Source organism: Populus alba, chromosome 3 (genome assembly GCF_005239225.2).
Source record: "Populus alba chromosome 3, ASM523922v2, whole genome shotgun sequence".
Lineage (NCBI taxonomy): Eukaryota > Viridiplantae > Streptophyta > Magnoliopsida > Malpighiales > Salicaceae > Populus > Populus alba.
Window position 1 is genome coordinate 19,175,333 of NC_133286.1, and position 21,090 is coordinate 19,196,422.

The following is a 21,090-nucleotide window of genomic DNA, read 5'->3' on the forward strand; positions in this document are numbered from 1 at the left end:
AACTGGTTTAGCAATTAGTGGGGTGTTGGTATTTTCTTGCTGGGCTGCGCTTGGGGCTCTGAATTCAGTTTTGTTTCCTTTCCAGTATCAATGGTGATAAAACGAACAAAAGTTTATTCCTGTTTTTGGATCAAAGCAAGATTCTGGTCAGCGTAGTATCCACAGTTTGAAAATCTTTTTGCACTTCGAATTATATTGTTTTTATGAATAAAAAGGAAGAAAAACGCCCCCCTCTCTTCCATGCACGTGAATTATAATGCATGAACAGCAATTTGTGCTTGGGCAAGTTGGCTGGCTGGATAAATTCATAGAAATAATATAAATCATATCTTGAAATTTTATTTAATAGTTTAAGTTATTGGGTTGAGATGAGTCACGTTTTCGAATCTTACAATCTCTATTTATTTGGTAAAAATTAAGCACAAGATAATATGAGTTTATACAAGTTTCAAACTCAAAAAGTTTTCACTTGAGAAGACGCGTTTGAGAATAATATAAATCATATCTTGAAATCTTATCTAATAATTTAAGCTATTTAATTAAAATGGTTCTTTGACATTACGAAGTCCGAACCATGCTGAGAAACACGATGACGAGTTGAGTTTGCATTTATGCTGAGAAACACTTGTTCCCTTCGAACATGCTATGAATTTCAACTAAAATTTTAAATTATAAATGGACGATATAAATTGCTTAAAACTCTTATAAATTCATGATTAATTAGAAGAAATAAACCTTGGTTTATGATGGATCGATGAGGGTTACTGACATTCGCCAGCATCCACAGGCTGAAAGCAAAGCTTCGCCATATCCTAATGCCAGAGAACCTCGGCCCTCGGATTCCATACTCCGAACAGTAGAATCTTCTAACCAGCTTTTGTTGGTTCAACGAAAAGTAAACATTTAAAAAAGTATTAAGCACGAAGGGAAATTTGTACACGAAACAATGTAATTTAATGTTTTGAAGCTCGACATTACTTGTTCACAGTGGTGTAGAGTTACAGATATCGGAGATGATATATTGTTCGTAAGATTTAATGCTTCGGAGTCAAGATCATCTCTAGAATTTCCTGAATTGAAGAGGAATAATACACTTCTCGGACAGCTTTTATACTTCTCACCGTGAAAAAATACCGGGAGGCTCCGATATGGGTGTGTTTGACTTCACAGCATTCAGCATATTCGATCACTATCTTGTAAGCTCTGCCTTCCAAACAAGGATCATATTGATGTCGAGGCCTCGTCCAACTGATGATTTTGTGCTTGTTTTTACATATGGTCGATATACAATACTAGGTTTATTCCGAACACCGGGATGAGAATTGGACTCTTCTCTATAGAACCATGTTCTTGAATCATAAAAACATAAAATAAAGTCTAAATACATAAAACTATATAAAACCTTCACAAATAATAGGATAAAAACTCATAAATTGTACTGAAAATAAAATTACAATTCAAAAGGAGATATTAAAAAACTGAACGGGGACTTGGCTGATTGATAAGTAAATCTAGTTAAATTTATTTTTCTTAAAAAATATTTTTAAAATATAAAACTAAACAAAATTTTAACCAGCCAAATTCAACAAAAATCTAATTCATGGAATTACATGAAGTAGACAACGTACAGAGTGAAATTATCATCCTGCAACGCCATTATGCCACTGGTTCTCAAACTTGTGGACTCGGTGAAAACTCAGTGGAGGTTGTTAACTTTTAGCTCATGTTAAGGGAATGTGAGAATATGATGTAAATTATATTTTTTTAAATTTTTAATTTTTTTTATTTATAATAATTTTTTTATATATTTTTACATCATTTTAATATATTAATATCAAAAATAATTTTATTTTAATATATTTTTAATTAAAAAAATACTTTAAATTACAAACTACTATCACAATTCTAATCACACAAATCAAATAGCAGGCGAGGCCTGAATGTCTTCTCGACGAGCCCATTGCGGAGACGAAGAACCAGCATCATGCGAGGCATTGCGATCCATCCGACACGTGTGAGTCAGCGATTCAAAGTTCAAACTGATAGGTGGACTGATTGAGCTTCTTTTGGTGGAGCGTGGAGCTCAAAAAAGGCATCAACTTCAGTTTCAAAATTTCACAAAAGATTCTTCACACGAGGCAATGCAATAATTACACTAAAACTTTCAGAACGTTAATGTGTTTGCAAGGCAGCCCCTCGATCTTGTTGTAATTAAATTAGGGGCCACTACCGTATAAACTACAATTCTTTAAAGTTTCTTGAATAAAAATATTTTTAAAAATAATTCCTATTATACGTACAATATATTTTTATACAACTTTACAGTGCATCACGGCAGAGAAACAGAATCCAATAAAACTAAGAGGGTGTTTGAGAGTGTGGTAGCGGTTGCTTTTCAAATAGCTTTTCGTGCCGAAAAGCATGCCAATAATGTTTTTTCATTTTTTAAAAATCATTTTTGACATCAGCACATCAAAATGATCCAAAAAGTACAAACCGCACTTAATTTTAGTAAAAAAAAAAAAAAAAAAAAACTTTTGAATTTTTTCGAAAAGCCGGTTTGGCCGCAATGCCAAACACCCTCTAAATATAATAATAAAAATTTGCCCTCCTCTTTTTTTACTCATTTTCTCACTCATAAATAAATTTAAAATTCCTTTCCAACCATATCAATCTCCCCAACGACGCAGTCATAACTCCAACAAAGTCTAACCAGAAAAGAAAGAGAAAGTCTTTCCTAATCTCAGATTAGAAAACACAATGCACGCGCTGTTCCAATTGCACAAGTCTCAAGCTCTTGCCCGGGTCTCCTTTTCACCGCCATTACATCAGCACTCGCGAGTAAGGAATCTCTCACAAACTTCAAATTACAATGTTTAAATTCCTTTTCACTGTCTCTCTCTCTCGATTTTGTTTTTCTTTTTTTAAAAAAATTAAGTACCTAATGAATATACGCACAAACAGCGAGAAATTATCGTAGCTGGGTTTCATTTCAGACAAAAAAATGTTATTTCAATGTCTCATGGTTTCCCTCTCTTTTGACATAGTCGGAGGGAAACAACAACTTCTTCAAAAATTAAATTAAAAACAAACTCAAATTCCTCTCCTCTCACCTTTAACTCTCTGTTGTGTATCTCTAGGGTTTTACACCCTACTGGTAATTTACTTCACCGTGGGTCCTTCAATTCTTTGATTTCCAGCATAAAAAATTAGTGTCAGTTCAACACTTGTGATCTGCTCATACTCGATTTTAACTTACCAGGTAATCCTTTTCTTGTTAATGTTGATTTTCTGCTCTCGATTTCTTCTTTTTTTAGTTCTAGCTGTGAATTGTTAGCTAAGATTTCCATGAATTTGATGTCGTGATTGGCTGGGTTTTTTTTTGACGGGTTTAGTTTGTTTAGCGATGGGTTTATGAAGTCTTGCATGCTGGAATTCAGTTTTAGTGATTTTGAAGTGAAGGGGTACGTCTAGGGTTTTGTGCTTATGTAGTTGCATGAATTTGATTTCAATTTGGAGCGGTTTTTTGAAATGGGTTTTAGGGAATTTTTTTTCTGTATTTGTTTTAATTTGATTGAAAACTAAGGTTTCCAGTAATTTCTAGGGGTTATTTCAAAATGCTAACTTGTCTGTGTAAGATTTAGTGCATAATGAATGTGATCTTTAGCTGTTTTTTCAGAGTCTGGGATTCTAAGGTTCCAATTTTGACTTCAAACTAAGGTTTGGAGTTCTTAGATTAGCTAATCATTTAAGATTTGTTCACGTGTCCTTTTAAATCTTTTGTAGCCAACCCAATTGGTTTCAGGTGTTGTAGTCGAGCTAGTACCTATTGATTGCTGCTAAGCAATCTGAAGCTTAGGAAAATGTATCTTTTATGGGTTTTTGCTTTAATCTGTGACCTATGTTTGGATATGTTGGCTTTCTATTATGCTTTTAACCAGTCTTTCTAATTTCGAATGTTTGCTTCAATATGTTGCCAATGTGTTTTTGCGGCCAATATATTACAAAGTCCATGCCTTGTGTAGAAGCCTGCACTGTTTTCTTTCTCGTGTGGTGGGAGTCTTCCAGTTTACCATCAATAACGTGGTCTGTGACTTGTATTGGAGGACATTTATATGGTGTTAAAAACCAACTCTTTCATGTTTAAGGAAATCCATTTTGATCTTTCTTTTCGCTGTTTTCTTTTTTCACCATACTGTGCAAGTTAGAGCTGGTTGACTTCAATGTGAAAAACTAAACAGTATTCAATTGATCTGAGTATAGGGTGCTCCAATCAGAACTGTATCTCCAATTTCTGGATTTTCTGCCGGAGCTGCATAGGGTGAAATAGACTCAAGATTGCGATAATCTTCCTGTGGAAATGCAAACTAAGAAAAGAATTTCTGGAAGAAATGCTCCAAGAGAGCCTGCAAGTCCCAGGATTTCAAGAGCTCAGAAGAAATTGTTGGAAAATTTGCAAGTTGCTGAAAAGAAAGTTTCAGAGTTAATTACATCTTCAGCCAGAAAGCAGAAATGTGGTATGTTGTTACTGTTTTTATATATATATTTTCAGTTCATGCATGCTTGCACAGAATACACTGTCAACTTATTTTTGGGTAGATTGTAATTGAGTGTTGGATTTTTTTTATTTTTTTCTGGGGGGTCAGTGCTCAGTGGAGCAAGTATTGTACAATTTTGTTTTTGTCTTTGAAACCTTCAGTATAAATGTTTATTTTCTTCGTCTAGTTTAAAAGAAAAATCGAGAAGAGCTAGGAACCCAAGTATACTGCTGAAGGATGTCCTCCGATGCAAACCATTCATCTAAAAGAAGGAGAAATGTTGAATCCTGTTTTGAACTTAACACTCAAAATCAACACAAAACACTGTTCTTGGTGCCTGACATCAAACCTGTGCAGTACTAACCAGTGTCAAGCAATTCGATCTGTTGAAGCAAAATGTGATTTACCACAATATTAGCAGATTCCTGCATGAATTTAGGTACCTGAATTAAGCTTAATTCCTTAGTTGCTTGTATTGTTGTCATAATTTAGCATTTCAACTTCCTGTTGCTTCAACTAATGACCTCTACTGGTTCAAGGATATTGAATTTTGTGATAAAGGATGTGATTTGTTTAAGAAAATGTAATAGTGCTCTTTTCTTTACTTTTTTTAAATGTACTTGATTCTGTTCCTGATAGGATCAAGTTTCATCCTTACTGTTGCTGCTTCAATGTCAGGCTCCGAGGAGGGAATTCTAATATAACAGAACTCAGCACCACACATTGTGTTATTAAGAAATGAATTTCTTGTTTATTGCCATTGCAAGAACCATTAAAGCTTGTTAATTTTGTTTGCATTCAATCCCCAACACTCTTATCAGGCACTCTTCCAAAGAAAAATGAGGAGCCTATATCGGCAACAAATTCGAATACTAGATACAACAATGTGCATCAAAAGGCTTCCAATGCTTCTACCCAGTGTGATGTGGTGGATCCTAAGGTAACCGCACCAACTTTGTGTGCTATGCTCCACTCTGACCAATCTGCTTTAGATTATTTTATGAGTCTGGCAATGAATGTGTAAAATTTGGCATGCTCCTATTATTTTCTCATCAAATTGTATTAGTCATGTTTAACATAATAGCTCTCTGAAGCGTATATCAAAAGAGTGAAAAAATAACAAAAAAGAATCAATAGATAAAGTATTAAGGTTCTGTTATATGATTTGCTATTTTGGATTGCAGGGTTGTGATGAAGGATCTGCTCAATGTGTGTTGCAAACTATATTTTCTCCTTCTTTTCACATATCTAAAATTGCTGGAGGAGAAATTTCTGGTGGAGGTGGGTGACAAAATTGATATTTTTGTTTTAAAGGTATTATATGTGTATGTATATTCATTGATGTTCCATTATTTTTTCCCTCTCATGTGATGCTCTTTTATTTTTTGGCAATCTCCTGTTTAGTCGACTTCATAAAACTGTTTCGGACTGGAGACTCTCGGGTTGATATGCTGGATGGTCATGTTACACAAGAAACTTTTAAATCCTCTTTTGAAGAACACAATGAGAGCACATTAACTTCACTCAACACATGTCATAGTGACATGGAATTGGAGAAAAATATATCAGCCAAAAACTCATATGGGGATCGCTGTGGTGATCAGGTGCTCTCTACTGATGTAACTACTGTGAATTCTTATAGTATTGCAGCTTCAAATGGAGTTGGTCTTGCCTCTGATGTTTCAACTATATATCTTGCATTGAAGAACTCAAAACTGGAATGTGTTGATGAGCATGGTCAAGATTCTATGTCAACTGATGTTTGCTTGGAGGAGGAGGAGGATTATGAGGATTTTGATGACTTTGACCCTTATCTATTTATAAAGAACCTGCCAGAGCTGTCATCAGTAGTCCCCACTTTTCGGCCTATGTTGCTACCTAAACAGACTCGGAGTTGTCCTCCTACAACCCTTGTTTTGGACCTGGATGGTACACAATTTTAGACACGTTTTTTTATGCTAATTTTGTGCATGATTTTGCCATCAAACATGTCTGTCGTATGTGGTCTCCAACTTTAGTGTTGGATTTTCTATTCTTTTGATTTATGTGTATTTATTAATGAATGATTTGTTTCACAAAAAGCTTGTTGTTATTCTACCCATTTTATCATGTCAGGGCAATTTGTCTCTTAATCTTTTGTTTTTTGTTGCATCCATGGAGGGGATTTTGCAGAGACCTTTCATTTATTTTTTTTGTTTTTTCTTGGAAACTTTTTTGCAGCTTCTTGATGTTATTATTTGTTTCTAAAAAAAGAATGCCCTGCACTATTTCATTTGCAATTCTAATTTGCAGGTTGCATTAATTGTGGTGTGAAAAAAATTGAGGTTTTTTTTTTAATTATTATTATTATTATTATAGCTTTCTAGTGACTAATGAAATGTAATTTTTTGATTTCTATGTACCTGGTCATTTGCTATGTGTAATTTTGATTGTGATAATGAAGTGAACATTGGTCTTTTTCATATTGACTTATTGGTGGAAGGTAGGATTGTTTAATCAGAAGAAAAATTGGAATTGATGCTGCCTAGTTCCATGAAGTGGCAGTTTTGCATTTAATATTTTGCAACATGCATATTTGGCGATTGAGCTACCTGCATTCGATCTGTTTCTGTTTTTGAAAGTGTTGATTGCTTTTTTAATTTCAGAGACTCTGGTGCACTCTGCCCTTGAACCTTGTAATGATGCGGACTTCACATTTCCTGTCAACTTCAACCTCCAGGAGCACACAGTCTTTGTCCGGTGCCGTCCTTACCTCAGAGATTTCATGGAGAGAGTTTCTAGTCTTTTTGAGATCATAATATTTACAGCTAGTCAAAGTATCTACGCAGAACAGCTTCTAAATGTGCTTGATCCAAAGAGGAGGATATTTCGACATCGTGTTTTCCGTGAATCCTGTGTTTTTGTGGACGGTAACTACCTCAAGGATTTGTCAGTTCTTGGTCGTGATTTGGCCCGTGTTATTATAATTGACAACTCTCCCCAGGTACTGTTGCAGAATTCTTATCTTTTGGTGCTTTCTAATTTACCTGGCACTTGTCCTAATTTAATTGGTGATACAGTTACTTCATCTGTTTTCTTGGTCTTTGCCTTTTTCAATAATATTTTGGGGTTGTGGGGTGGGGTTGTTTGGGGCATCGGGCGTTATATTCTATCCATGGCACAAAATTGATTAAAGATATCTACTCTGTATGAAAACCATTTCTAATTTGTAGTTAATTTGCCTAAACACTTGCATTTTTTTGGGGATGCCATTGAAATTAAAATTCATGCAATAGTTTGATCAATAACGCTATTTGAGTTACAGTCTGAAACCTTGAAATTCTCTCTGAGGACTGTACACAACTAACCATTGAATGTGGGTGTCCGCTGTCTTTAGAACCCATGTATATCTTTCAAGATAAAAGCAATACTTTAGCTTAGAGGATGAAGGACAGAAGGTAAGGAAGAGAGTTGAGGCAAGGAAAAAGGGCGGAATGACCTGAGGCTTGTAGGAGGGGTCAGGTTTTTTTAAATTGTTGGAGCTTAAATTACTGACAAGGCCCGATGGTTTTCATTTCAGGCATTTGGCTTCCAAGTAGACAATGGTATACCAATTGAGAGCTGGTTTGAAGATCGTTCAGATAAAGAATTGCTCTCACTACTTCCATTTTTGGAGAGCTTGGTTGGGGTTGAAGATGTGAGGCCTCTAATTGCAAAGAAATACAATCTTCGGCAGAAAATTGCTGCAGCTGTTTACCCTCCGTTGAATTCAAATAGAGGAGATCCTTTTGAAAGGTAGCTTCAAAGTGAATTTGAGGTATTCGAGATGGGACGTATAAACAATTCCGCCTTGTCTTATTTATTACAGAATTAAAATGTCAAGAAAACCACATTCTCTTTTGTTGAGAATGTCTTGGCAAGACAGTGAGATTTAAAATTGAAGTGCGATCCTAACCATAAAGCGGGAGGAAATTGTTTATGGATGTAAATCATGTGTACGAGTAAGAAACTTTTCATAGAAGGAACCAGTAGCATGACCAGTGCACCATAGGCAATACTTGGAAATAAGAAACTTCATAGACAGTTTGTCCACCCATTTATCAGTTTTGAAGGTGATGGAATTTGTTCCTTCAAGTTTATTATAAGTTGAGAGCTATAATCTCCTGTGGTTATTCCCATTTGATTATTAGAGGAACTAGAAGCGTGTGAAAAACCTACAAGCTTATATAATATTAGATGGTGTTCGGGACACTGTTTTATAAAAAAATATTTTTATTTGTTTAAAATTATTTTTTTATGTTTTTAGATTGTTTTGATGTGTTTAAAAATAATTTTAAATATATATATATATATATATATATTATTTTAAAATATTTTTAAGAAAAAAACATTTTGAATTATAATTGTTTTTTTCTTAAACATTCACTTAGTATTAAAGTAAATATTTTTCAAATGAGATTACAATCAAATGTTAAATTGTCCACTGAGAGGATGCATCAAAAGTAAATTTTGATTTGGAGTCATAATTCAAAATTATTTTTTATAAATAACTTGTGATAAAAATAAGTTGAAATAAGTTTAAGTTAAAAATATGTTTATAAAAAAATGATTTGAGGTGACTAGTCCACCCCAACTCGCAAATAAAAAAAACCCATGTTGCAAAAAAAAATAATCTTATAGGTCCAAATGTGCAAACTTGTCAGGGCAGACTCTCATCTGGGTCTTGATAAAGTGGACTAGTAAGTTGGCCTGGCTTACTAGACCTACTAGACCTAGTAGGTACTTGATTTTTATTTTATTTTTTATAAAATAATAATTTGTTTTAATTTTTTTTGTCTAAATGTTGTTAATTTATATTTAAATTAGTATATTTTTTCTTTTATTTTATTTAGAATTTTTTTAAAATAATAATTATTTGTTTAGCTATGTATTTAAATTTGAAGAGTTTTTGTGATTTTTTTTTGTATTGACGAACTTTATTTTTTTTTTTAAAAAAAAAATAACATTTCTAATATGTGTAGCCTTGTATAATATTATTATTTTTTTATTTTTTATTCAATCAATTTAATATGTTTTTTATTTATTATCTTTTATTTAAATAAAAAAATATTTTAATAAATAAATTTAAGGTGAATGTCCGATCTTTCAAAATTAAATATCTTAACTTACACCTATCTTTTAATTTTTCAAGTTTTTTAGGTATTATTAATGATTTATTTATTTATTTATTTTTATATTTTTTTTTTTAAATTATGAAAATATATTGAAAAAACTTGAATACATATTTTTTTTTATAAAAAAATAAAAATATCCAATCCACGCTCTAATAAACGGCGGTGCAAACATAAAATGTTCCAACTAACAGATTTATCGTGACACATAAATTAGTGGCCAATCGATCACACTTCATCTTCGACATTTCAAAGCTTGTGGGGATTTTATATTCCCGTGTTAGCATGTTACTATGTTTAGTTGAGATAAATTTGCTTCAGGCGAGGTCTCCCTCCCTACCATTCATCCATGACCTGTGTGCTTCATGCCACACATCTAACACTGAAAGATGACTTCTTGATGGGAACCTCCCCATTATCTTGATGAATCAAGTATTGAAGTTCAGACTATCTTACAAACATTGTCAATATGGTCTGATTAGGCAAGCAGAAATATAAACCTGCAACAAATTAAAGCTCCAAAATAGAAAAGACCAAAGAAGCGCAGTTTGCATCCCCGACGCAATAGCGAGGATTGGATTCAAATTCAGCAAGAGACACCAAAACAAAAGGAGATCCATTTTCCAGGATGCAGCTAACAGAGAAGCTGGTCCTCAGTCATGTGATCTCAACTCACTGAGTCAAACCCTTTTAAGTATATCCCTTTTGTCTTTTCAAGATACAGCAGCAAACATCGAATTGTTGTTTCTGCATTATACCTCGTTGGTTATGACAACTAGCCAAAGAGATTAATAGCAATAGTTAAGTAACTCAGTTTTTTTTTAGAATCCAAAGTAACTCAAATTAGTAAAACGATAAGAGGCTAAAATTGTTCCACACTGCTAACAACCCTAGTTAATCCTCTCCACAATTTAGTGAGACAAAAAAAGAGAGCATTATTATTTACAAAGCCTGAAAGACCACAAAACAGAACAACATCAAACAGAAACCAATCAACGGATTGACGAATCATCACCCCGGTATCCCCGATTCCGGTGCCCTTACACTTCCACACCATTAACAATAGATTGGAATTTACCATAAAATTGAATGGGAAAACAGCGCTAAAGGTCTTCAATCTTTATGTTCCCAATTTTCAGGTAATTAGGATACAATGAAAAGGAAAGAAAACATAATTACTGTAGGCAGTATTTGCAGTGCATCTCTCAGGAGATTGAAAGCTAAATTTTTATTCCATGAACACCAAGTGACAGAGGACACTTAGATGAAGAAAAAACAGGAAGACACTTGACAGCTAGACATGCACCATAACAAGATACAGAGCGGTGTCACCAGACCTCTGGACGAAGCTCACCAGTTGCTGGGGGCATCCATTTTCCAGAATTATAGACACTTTGACCAACTTTCCAACCAGGAACATCCTTCATTACTTCTGCCTCGTATTCAAGATACTTATTCCACTCCTTGACAAATCTAAATAAAAGCAAGCAGGGAGGAAAAAAAACTTGAATATTTTACAATAAGAGATGGAAACACATTAGCTAGTGATGGAGGAAGAGAGCTGTTTGCTACCTTTCATCTTCTTCAGCTTGAAGCAGAGGCAGGATTGCCCTGCGTGCAGCATACTTCTCTTCCTTAAGTGCTCTGCAGAATGCAAATGATTTAAGAACAAATCTACAGTTGATGACATACCCTGATAAGGGAACTTGCTTTGGCAGTATAGCTATATCATCAATTACTACATACAAGGCTATAAAGCAGACAGTTGCATGAACCACTAAAAAAGTACAGTATCAGTATAAACTTGCGATATTTTAAAAACTTCTCTCATACAGCATACAATAATCTAGGTTTCTTATATGAGGTGCACAGACATATAAACACCTTCAAGGTCAAGTGTACAAGAATCCAGTTTCTCAATGGCCAATATCTCACATATCCTCAGCTCAAATTAAGATTTAAGCTTGTATATTGGCAATATGCATAACATGAACTGTGATTGTACTTTTACTTTGGAACTAGAAGCAGGGAGTATATGTTGAATCAAAATGATGCTTACTTTCTATATTTGGCACTCAAGAGGCCTCAACATCCTTCTTCTCCTGTGAAACTATTTCCTTGTAATTCATACATGTAGTTCAACAGATAAATAAACACTGACACTGACACCTCGGATATACACCAGCAAAAATGACAGCTTCCAAGGAATTTCATGGGCAATCAAATCACCCAGGTGTGGTTTCCCAAAAAAGGGAGTCCTTTCTACACCTTAATAAGGAGAGCACGGGGAGATAAACCGCATAAAATTTGAAATCTAAAATCACTCCATTCAAAAAATGCTTTCCTCCAAATTTATAGTCTGCCTAGGTTGATTCTCATCAAAGAACAAAATATAATCTGCAGGTAATGTCTCCACTGCAGCCCCATTCTGAATACAAACAGCCAATTCTTCAAAAGGATAGTAAATATAACAATGAAAACACTTACTATAAGCCTATGTCAAAGAATCTTCAGTAACCTTTTAACAGCTCTGACTGCCTACACAACACACTAGCTCTTTCGCAGGAACAATCCTTCACTTTTTCACTAATACTAAAAGACAATGACACCAAACAACTTACTCAAAATATGACAAACCAGCATCTCCTCATCAAAACTGAAAGATTTTTGTTACACTGTCATTCACAAACCTCAATGTTTTCAAAATTATGGTTTGCCCCAAGAGTAAGTGCCTTGAGAATTCAAAACCATGGTTTCTGAAAAGGTAACATAACATCTACAAAACCTGCCTTCTGCTGACTCAACCAATCCCAAACATGCTCTTTCCCGATTCAAATAACAGACATCTCCATCATGTTATATCAGATATGCAAAATTGCTTATTTCATGAAAAACATTAGCAAGTAAGACCAGCAAATCACCAATAAATTTAAATTACTAACCAAGTTCACTTTCTTGAAAATCAAAGATAACCCCTCTCCTGCACCCTGTATTTGAATAAACCAAATCCAGCTTCACTACAGCAACCCACTTTTTCATTAAAAAAACACATTCATTGATCTTCAAGTCTCCTCTAGTAACTATATTGAACAATATATAATTGACCGGAAAGGTTGCGGCTTTTATACTTGCAAATGCATACATATCTATGCTTGTGGTGCAGACTTTGTAAAGGAGTATTTCAGGGGGGATAATCTACTCTCAACTCTTCTAAGGATTTTTTTAGTTAAAAGTAAAAGCTATACATTTGTAGCATACTGGAGAGCATTTTGCTAGCGAAGGTTATTAAATTTAAATATGAAGTGCAGTCAATGAATTAGGCAGTTCCTTGGTACCTCTTGGTGCTTATAATAATGGACCTCTCTTCTCTACCAGTCAGCAGCACGCATTTGAAACCCTCCTAAAATCTCAACATTTCTAATGTCCATTTCAGAAATATACAAAATTTAGCTACAAAAAACTATGTCCACTCACAAGACTTCACAATTTCTACCTTTCACCCTTAAAAACAACAAAAGCCCAGTGGCGACCAGTCAACACCGCAATCAATATAGGAAAACTCTAGCAAAATTTTAATCTCATAATATTAATACTCTGACGAACCACAATAACCAGCCACATTTTAGTGTTAATTTCACAATCCAAACAAGTCCTGCTGCCAAAAATTATCACAGACATGAACATAAATTTTGATAATTTAAAGAGCCATATTAAGTGTTCCTAAACATCTTCAATTTAAAAATCCAATCCAATTGACATGAAAAAAATCCATTTCCTTCGAATTTCTAACTCTAATTAAAAAAAAACACAGATGCCAAGACCATAAAACAATCGAAAATCTTCAAAGATAAAAAGAACCCTTTTCACCTGCGGACCTTGTTGCCCTGGCCGACTTGGTACATTCCATAAGAAAAGGCGCCAAAAGCAGCGAGAAAGATGGCCATAGCACTAGGACCCTTGTTAGGGATCCTACGAGCGAATCGGACAGGAGCGAAGCCACCAGGAGGAGGGCCGTCTTGAAGTATCGGCATATCCTTCACGCTAGCCATTCCTGGCTTGTTCCTTATCACTGCCTCCGTCATTTTCTCTTGTTGTTGCTCTTCTTCTTCTCTCTCTGTTTGTGATTTTTAGGAAGGGGAAGACGTGATGAATTGTGGAGACTGGAGAGGCTGGGGGGAAATGCTGTTATGTGCGCGCGGGTGTAGTGTGAGAATGTTAGGGGATCCGGTCAGGGATAGACACGTGGCCATTAGTTGTGACTAATTTCACTTTCTCGGGTTAGGTTATCAAGTGCTCTTTTTGCCAATTCTTTTGCTAATAAATGGAGTAATAATTATTTTGATGATAAGGAATTGTAATTTACATATTCTATAATTGCAAAAATATTTGTGGTATGAAATATAGTTTTCGTGGGGATGAAATAAATTTTATATTGATTAAGGAATAAATACTAATAATTATTCTACGAGGAAAATTGAAAAGGAGAGATAGAATCATGAAAATAATTTTTGAGTTTATATTAAAATACTCTTGTGATTTTTTGGTATAGCTTTTTGTAATGTTATCTTGATTTTTATTTTTATTTAAATAACATAAACAAGATTTAAATTCAATATTTATCTATTTTTCTTATGATAAATGTATACATGAACATGCTAGGATCTTATAACTAAGTGCACATGGGAAGGCTTGAAATTAAGAGTTTAATAAATATGAGACTGTAGTTGTGATTACTTTTTAAAATATTTTTTATTTGAAAATATATCAAAGTAAATTTTTTATTTTTTAAAATTTATTTTTTATATCAACGCATCAAAATGATCTAAAAACACACAAAAAATAATAACTTGAAACAAAGAAAAAAATAAAATAAAAATTAATTTTTTAAAAAAACGCTTTTAAAACGCAAAAACAAACAATACTTAATGGGCAATGACCTTCCCAAAATTTATAAAATCAATCTTCATTCTTATTTCTAAGATACTTTCAATTAGGCCCTCGTGAGAGGTTTATTTATTACACTCGTGGCCAAATTTCCTTCATTTGTTTTCACTTCTGCCCTTGCATGTTCCTCGCCCGGCCCCTATGGGAAGAGAACTTATATTCGAATCTCTATCGGGCGGATCCCGGTGGAATACCTGGGCTTGGTCACACCCTGGAAACCCAATCTTTTCGATGTATGAACAAGATAAGGTAGCATTTGTAATTTGGCAACGGACTAGAGGGTGAAAACGGGACAAACATTTTGCCAAAAGCAGGCCGGATCCAACCCAACGGTAAACCTCGTTTAACAGTGAAATGAACACAAAACCCTAAACCCTGCCAATGACCAGAAGCTGCTTCTAGAGCCTTCTCTTTCTCTACAAAAGCACTCGCTCTCCACTTCCTCGGCCTCCATTCGTGATCTCTCTGTCTCTACCACTTCGTCAAACTTTCTCTACAATCCCACAAATTATCTCTGTTTCTTCTCTCGTAATTCTTCTTCGCGATACTATGCACCGCTTCACTTCTAGCCTCGCTTCCAAGGCTCGGTACTTTCCTCCCTCTTCTTCATTTCCTTTATTCTCATCTGGATTTTCATTATCTTCCTCGCTTTACGTTTCGTTGGCGAGAAAATGTCAAAACCCAAAAGGAGAAAAAATAGAACGTGTTGGTTATTGATCACAGTAGCAGTTTATTGACTAAAACTAATCCATCAAAAACTTTGTTTAAAGCTGGATTTGGATTTCCTTGTGATTTTGTGATTTCTATGGCTTTGCATTGATGTGTTTTGCCTTTTGTGGGTTTTACAGGATTGCCAGGAGCACCACAAAACAAGTGAGTGCTGGTGGTTCTATTGGTTTGGTTTCAAGTTTTTACATCGTTTTACTCGATCTTATCCTGTCTGTGCTGCTGCGCAATTATAATGACTCTCTCTAAGAAGTGAATTTTCTGTGTTTATATCAGATTGGAAGTAGGTTGAGTTGGAGCAGAAACTATGCTGCCAAGGACATAAGATTCGGTGTGGAGGCTCGTGCTGTGATGCTTAAGGGTGTTGAAGAGCTAGCTGATGCTGTCAAAGTCACCATGGGCCCTAAGGTATTGTGACTGATTGCCTGTTTGATCATGTTATATTCATGTTTGATGCCCGTGGATGAAATCTCCAATAAAGAAAAGAAGTCAAATTTGAATATTTCCTGTAGCTGAATATGGTCTCATTAGATTCATGTTATCAATTGAAACCATATTGTGTTCGAAATTTGAATATTGCATCAACAGTAAGGCTTGTCTCTATGATATCCTAGATAAGTGTGGGTTTTTTTTCTCTGTAGCAGCATCTGATTGAGTATGATGGATCTTAATGCATTTGACATCATTTGGTGAAACTTGGTTTTTTTTTGCTTAACCTTTTCTTTGAAGGAATTGCTGGGTTAATCGGTAAATTAATGATATTATCCCTGATGATTTTTTATTTGCAGGGTCGCAATGTGGTTATTGAACAAAGCTATGGTGCCCCCAAAGTGACTAAGGATGGTGTGACTGTCGCAAAGAGCATTGAGTTCAAGGATAAAGTCAAGAATGTTGGTGCTAGCCTCGTGAAGCAGGTTGCAAATGCCACGAATGATGCTGCAGGCGATGGTAAGGTTTCATCCCCTCGAGAGCTGTTATCTAAATATTTTGAACCACTGGAATTTTGATGCTGTAGTAGCATCTGATCATTAGGTTAGGATTTTATGTTACAGGCTCTAAATCCAGTGTTGATGTTTTTTTTTTTCTCGATATGGTACCACCCAGCTTTGCTTCTTTGATGTTTCTGTCTCACTGGGCAATGAGAGCTTTTCCAATGTCTTTGCAGGGACCACTTGTGCAACGGTCCTCACTCGAGCAATATTTGCTGAAGGGTGCAAGTCAGTTGCAGCAGGAATGAATGCAATGGACCTAAGACGTGGTATCAGCATGGCTGTGGAATCAGTTGTTACCAATTTGAAAAGCAGAACAAGAATGATCAGCACATCCGAAGAAATTGCACAAGTTGGTACAATATCAGCAAATGGGGAGAGAGAAATTGGTGAGTTGATTGCAAAGGCCATGGAGAAGGTTGGGAAAGAGGGAGTTATAACAATTCAAGTAAGTTGTGCATTAGATTGGTGATACATCCCCTGTTATAAAGGATGTCAAGTGTATTGAGTACTGTTTTTCTTGACACATGCAGCTGGATACTGATTGCTACTTTTCTCATTCTTTTCTAATTCAATTAGTCATTCTCCCATGTTTTAATTTTTTTCCCCAAAATATTGTTTTGGTCTTATTCTGGTTTCAGGATGGGAAAACATTATCTAATGAGTTGGAAGTTGTTGAGGGATTGAAGCTTGACAGGGGCTATATATCCCCTTATTTCATCACGGACCAGAAAACCCAAAAATGTGTAAGCCTTCACTTCTGATTCCAATCATGACATGTCTTGAGACCTAGGTTGTGTCCACATGAATGCATAGTACAAAATATGAAATAACAGCTTCTACAGCCATTGAGTTTCCTGTTTCTTTTCTATACCTGTGCACAAACAGGAATTGGATGACCCTCTCATTCTGATCCATGACAAGAAAGTCTCAAATTTGCATGCTGTGGTGAAAGTACTAGAGTTGGCTTTAAAGGTATAGATTCTGTTTACCAATCACTTTTTATTGGAAGCTGGAGCACAACTACAATGCTGTTCATTTCCTTAACTAGATTTTCCTGTATTTGTTCAGAGACAAAGGCCCTTGCTGATTGTTGCTGAAGATGTGGAGAGTGAGGCACTGGCAACACTTATTTTAAATAAGCTTCGTGCTGGAATCAAGGTTTGTGCCATTAAGGCCCCTGGTTTTGGAGAGAACAGGAAGGCTACATTACAGGATCTTGCTGTCCTCACAGGAGGCGAAGTGAGTTTGCCTCTGCACATACATTTAATTCTCTGTTTCTTATTCTCCGGTCTCATTGAACAAGTTCTTTTCTTCTGTTTTGCAGGTTATAACTGAAGAGCTTGGCCTCAATCTTGAAAAGGTGGATTTGGATATGCTTGGCAGTTGCAAAAAGGTGAGCTCAAATTGTTGACTCTGGTGTTAGTTTACTGGGCACAAGCAGTGCATGGGGGTGCTGGGTGGGCTAGATTGGGTTTGGTGGATTTCAATTTAGATCTTAGGGGCAGTAGTGAAGGCATGACTTCAAAGAATTAGAATGGGTCAAGGGTGGGTGCCTGTAAAAAGTTTTGTATTTAGATGATTGACGAGCTGGGTTTTGTCTTATAGGTTACGGTATCAAAGGATGACACTGTTATTCTTGATGGTGCTGGTGACAAGAAGTCCATTGAAGAAAGATGTGAACAGGTCAGTTTTGCTTCATTGCTGGACTATGTTTATTCTCCAATGTGAATGAATAACATGATTATTGTCTACTGCTGGAATTACAGATCCGATCTGCAGTAGAGTCGAGTACTTCTGACTACGACAAAGAGAAGTTGCATGAAAGACTGGCAAAGCTTTCTGGTGGTGTTGCTGTGCTGAAGGTCTGTGAACTGTCTTGCACACTTTGCATATTTTCTTCTATTGACTTGTAAATACAAATATGGGTATTTATTCTAGCTGAGTCCCCCATCTTCCAATTGGAGAAATATCTATACTTAAAAGTTGTAAATTGGGGTCACTTAAGTGAAAATATTGCCGTCATTGCAGATTGGAGGAGCTAGTGAAGCTGAAGTTGGTGAGAAGAAAGATAGAGTTACAGATGCCCTAAATGCCACAAAGGCTGCTGTGGAAGAGGGTATTGTGCCAGGTAACATTTCCATCCATCTTCCCTCATGTTGTACATGGTTGAATTAAAATCACCAACCTCTTCAAGCTACTTCCTTTGGCAGGAGGTGGTGCTGCACTTCTTTATGCATCAAAAGAGTTGGATAAGCTGCAAACTGCCAACTTTGACCAGAAGATCGGTGTTCAAATTATTCAAAACGCCCTGAAGGTTTGTCCTTCATCATGTGTGTCCATGTGTATGAGCATGCCTGAATATTCAATCTTTAAGCTCGAATCTGGGTGCAAGTTTGAAGATTCATGCACTTTATAATTTTGTGCATAGCCAAGCTTCAAATATCCAACATTCATGTGAATTTGGTGTCCTTTTTATAATGTTATCACTGAATCCCAAAATTGAACTATCAATGTCAGACCCCTGTGCATACAATTGCTACTAATGCGGGAGTCGAGGGAGCTGTTGTTGTTGGTAAGCTATTGGAGCAGGACAACCCTGATCTAGGGTATGATGCTGCCAAAGGTCAGTGATTTATCATTGTTGTTATCATGAAGCTTGCTTACTTTATCCACTGAAGGAACTGATTTTTTAACTAATTTTTTCGGTATGTTCATGTATTACCAGATGAATATGTTGATATGGTGAAAGCTGGCATTATTGACCCGCTGAAAGTAATTAGAACTGCTTTGGTCGATGCCGCCAGGTAAAAAGGCATTTTTCACGGAATAGCCCTCTTCGAATCATAACTTGTTTTTAGGGTTTAGGGGCTGGGTTCATTATTACCTTGTGCATCTTCTTACCATGTAGCACTTATTAACCCTCTTTTTGCGCTTTCAGTGTCTCCTCGTTGATGACAACAACTGAGGCTGTTATAACTGAGCTTCCAAAGGATGAAAGTGATGCTCCGGCAATGGGTCCAGGCATGGGCATGGATTACTGAGGTTGATTTTTAGAGACTGATCCGACCTGCCTGACATAAATATATGACCCTTTGTACCCAATTTATCAATTCATTGTTCCGAAGATCAAAAGGCATCATCTAATCATAGTGAGTGAGTCTCGGCATGTAGGTAGTGTTTTTGATAATTGGATAATGGATTATTGTTTGGGAAAACTTGCATGTAAGGCCCTTTTTCCCCGCTGGCACGTCCTTATCTTTGGCAACCAAGAGCTTGGTCATTATAGCCCTGTTTGTTCCTTCCCGGCATGTAGGAAGTATTTGTTCTACATGTTCTAGGCATTTGTTCCTTCTCCGTGAACCCTAGAATAATCTGCAATTTGATTAGGGTTTCTAATTGAATCTGATTTGCTATTTTACTATTTTAACGTAGTATAGTAAAAGTTACACAGGTAATAAAAGTATTTGAAAAATAATATAGTTTCAATATCACCGTAATTTTATACACAACTGTGATTTTGAATATTAGTTCTATGGTAAATGTTATTAACAATTGTTTACTCAAGAAATCAAAATATACATTAATTAATATGTACAGAAAATCAACATAAAATTTTATGAGAATTCAATGATCAAGATATGAGATTTAATTCAATAATCAAAAAATAAAAACGGAGGTAAACTATATGATAAACATTATGTACAGCATTTTATATATGAATATTGATTTGCTTTTACATGATTTACATGTGCGTACCCCTTATTTTACTCTTTCTGTTATTGTAAACATTATGTACAACATATAAATATGATTGAATTGAATAAGATCAGTATGTTTCTCTCTCTCAAAATTGCATAATTCACTCATTGAAGCCCCTCTTTCCATCACCGTTTTCAATATATTGACTCAGCTGTACTGGAAATAGAGACTGTATTTCAAGATCAGTTATCTTCATACTCAGCCAGTCGTTCACACGGTCAATCTTTGTCTTCGTTTCGTGATAAAGATAGGTTCATGTAGGAGCATACTGCTGAATATCCATCTTTAAACCCTTCAGCGGTTCAATTACTGCCTGGTAAATTTTTGTAGCCACGATTTCTAGGCATTGCGGCCAAACCGGCTTTTCGAAAAAATTCAATTTTTTTTTTTTTTGCTAAAATTGAGTATGGTTTGTACTTTTTAGATCGTTTTGATGTGCTGATGTCAAAAATGATTTTTAAAAAATGAAAAAACATTATTGGCATGCTTTTCGGCATGAAAAATTAATTGAAAAGCAACCGCTACCACACTCCTAAACACCCTCTAACTTTATCAACCAAGTTTGCACCACAATGACACATTTGTGCAAGTGATTTCCCAATTTCAAGATCAACTTGAGTTTGATCTTTGTCAGGCGTTGATGCGTGTTTTTTCAAGAGAAATTAAAGCAAGAAAAGAAACAAGAACAAAGTCTCAAATGGAGCAAGAAAATGAAGAAAAAGTAAACAAGGCAAAAGGAAAGAGAAGAGGAGCAATGACTTAAGCGAGCAAGGAGTTAATCTGGGGAAAGAGAGGTTAGAGGAGAATAAAGCTGAAATATAAGAAAACAAGAACTATATAAAAAAAGAAGTCATGTTTGTGTCTTCTCGTTCAAATCGAAAGGCTGCCGGTAACAATTTTGTGGCCGCGAGCTCGCGGTTGAGTGAGTTCACGTTGTTCAGGAAACATGACATGAATCTTACCCTTCTTACCAGCTAATTT

The 21,090-nt window shown here is 35.5% G+C and overlaps 3 protein-coding genes across 7 annotated transcripts; 2 read left to right on the top strand and 1 right to left on the bottom strand.

The window, feature by feature from the left end:
- Positions 1-2,878: 2,878 nt before the first annotated feature.
- On the top strand, positions 2,879-8,681 carry LOC118054516 (uncharacterized). Of its 5 annotated transcripts, XM_035066144.2 has the most exons (8): positions 2,879-3,262; positions 4,264-4,517; positions 5,360-5,478; positions 5,723-5,819; positions 5,943-6,142; positions 6,245-6,467; positions 7,184-7,521; positions 8,098-8,681. In XM_035066144.2, the coding sequence occupies exons 2-8, from the start codon at positions 4,361-4,363 to the stop codon at positions 8,314-8,316; spliced, it is 1,353 nt and encodes a 450-aa protein (XP_034922035.1). In that variant the 5' UTR covers positions 2,879-3,262; positions 4,264-4,360; the 3' UTR covers positions 8,317-8,681. The 5 variants fall into 5 exon arrangements, with proteins under 5 accessions (XP_034922035.1, XP_073264370.1, XP_034922034.1 ...); XM_073408269.1 differs by having other exon boundaries at positions 4,264-4,514; positions 5,943-6,467; XM_035066143.2 differs by having other exon boundaries at positions 2,881-3,262; positions 5,943-6,467.
- A 2,063-nt stretch (positions 8,682-10,744) lies between these two features.
- Positions 10,745-13,872, bottom strand: LOC118054519 (NADH dehydrogenase [ubiquinone] 1 alpha subcomplex subunit 13-A). Its single transcript, XM_035066146.2, has 3 exons — positions 13,556-13,872; positions 11,261-11,332; positions 10,745-11,161 (listed from the first exon to the last, which is right to left on the bottom strand). Exons 1-3 carry the CDS (start codon positions 13,768-13,770, stop codon positions 11,017-11,019), a joined length of 432 nt encoding a protein of 143 aa, XP_034922037.1. The 5' UTR covers positions 13,771-13,872; the 3' UTR covers positions 10,745-11,016.
- A 1,086-nt stretch (positions 13,873-14,958) lies between these two features.
- Positions 14,959-19,751, top strand: LOC118054520 (chaperonin CPN60-2, mitochondrial). The gene is made up of 16 exons (XM_035066147.2): positions 14,959-15,219; positions 15,481-15,505; positions 15,635-15,766; positions 16,147-16,306; positions 16,524-16,795; positions 16,989-17,093; positions 17,236-17,322; positions 17,419-17,589; positions 17,675-17,743; positions 17,956-18,033; positions 18,117-18,212; positions 18,379-18,478; positions 18,561-18,664; positions 18,868-18,973; positions 19,076-19,154; positions 19,289-19,751. Exons 1-16 carry the CDS (start codon positions 15,182-15,184, stop codon positions 19,389-19,391), a joined length of 1,725 nt encoding a protein of 574 aa, XP_034922038.1. The 5' UTR covers positions 14,959-15,181; the 3' UTR covers positions 19,392-19,751.
- The last annotated feature ends 1,339 nt before the right edge of the window (positions 19,752-21,090 follow it).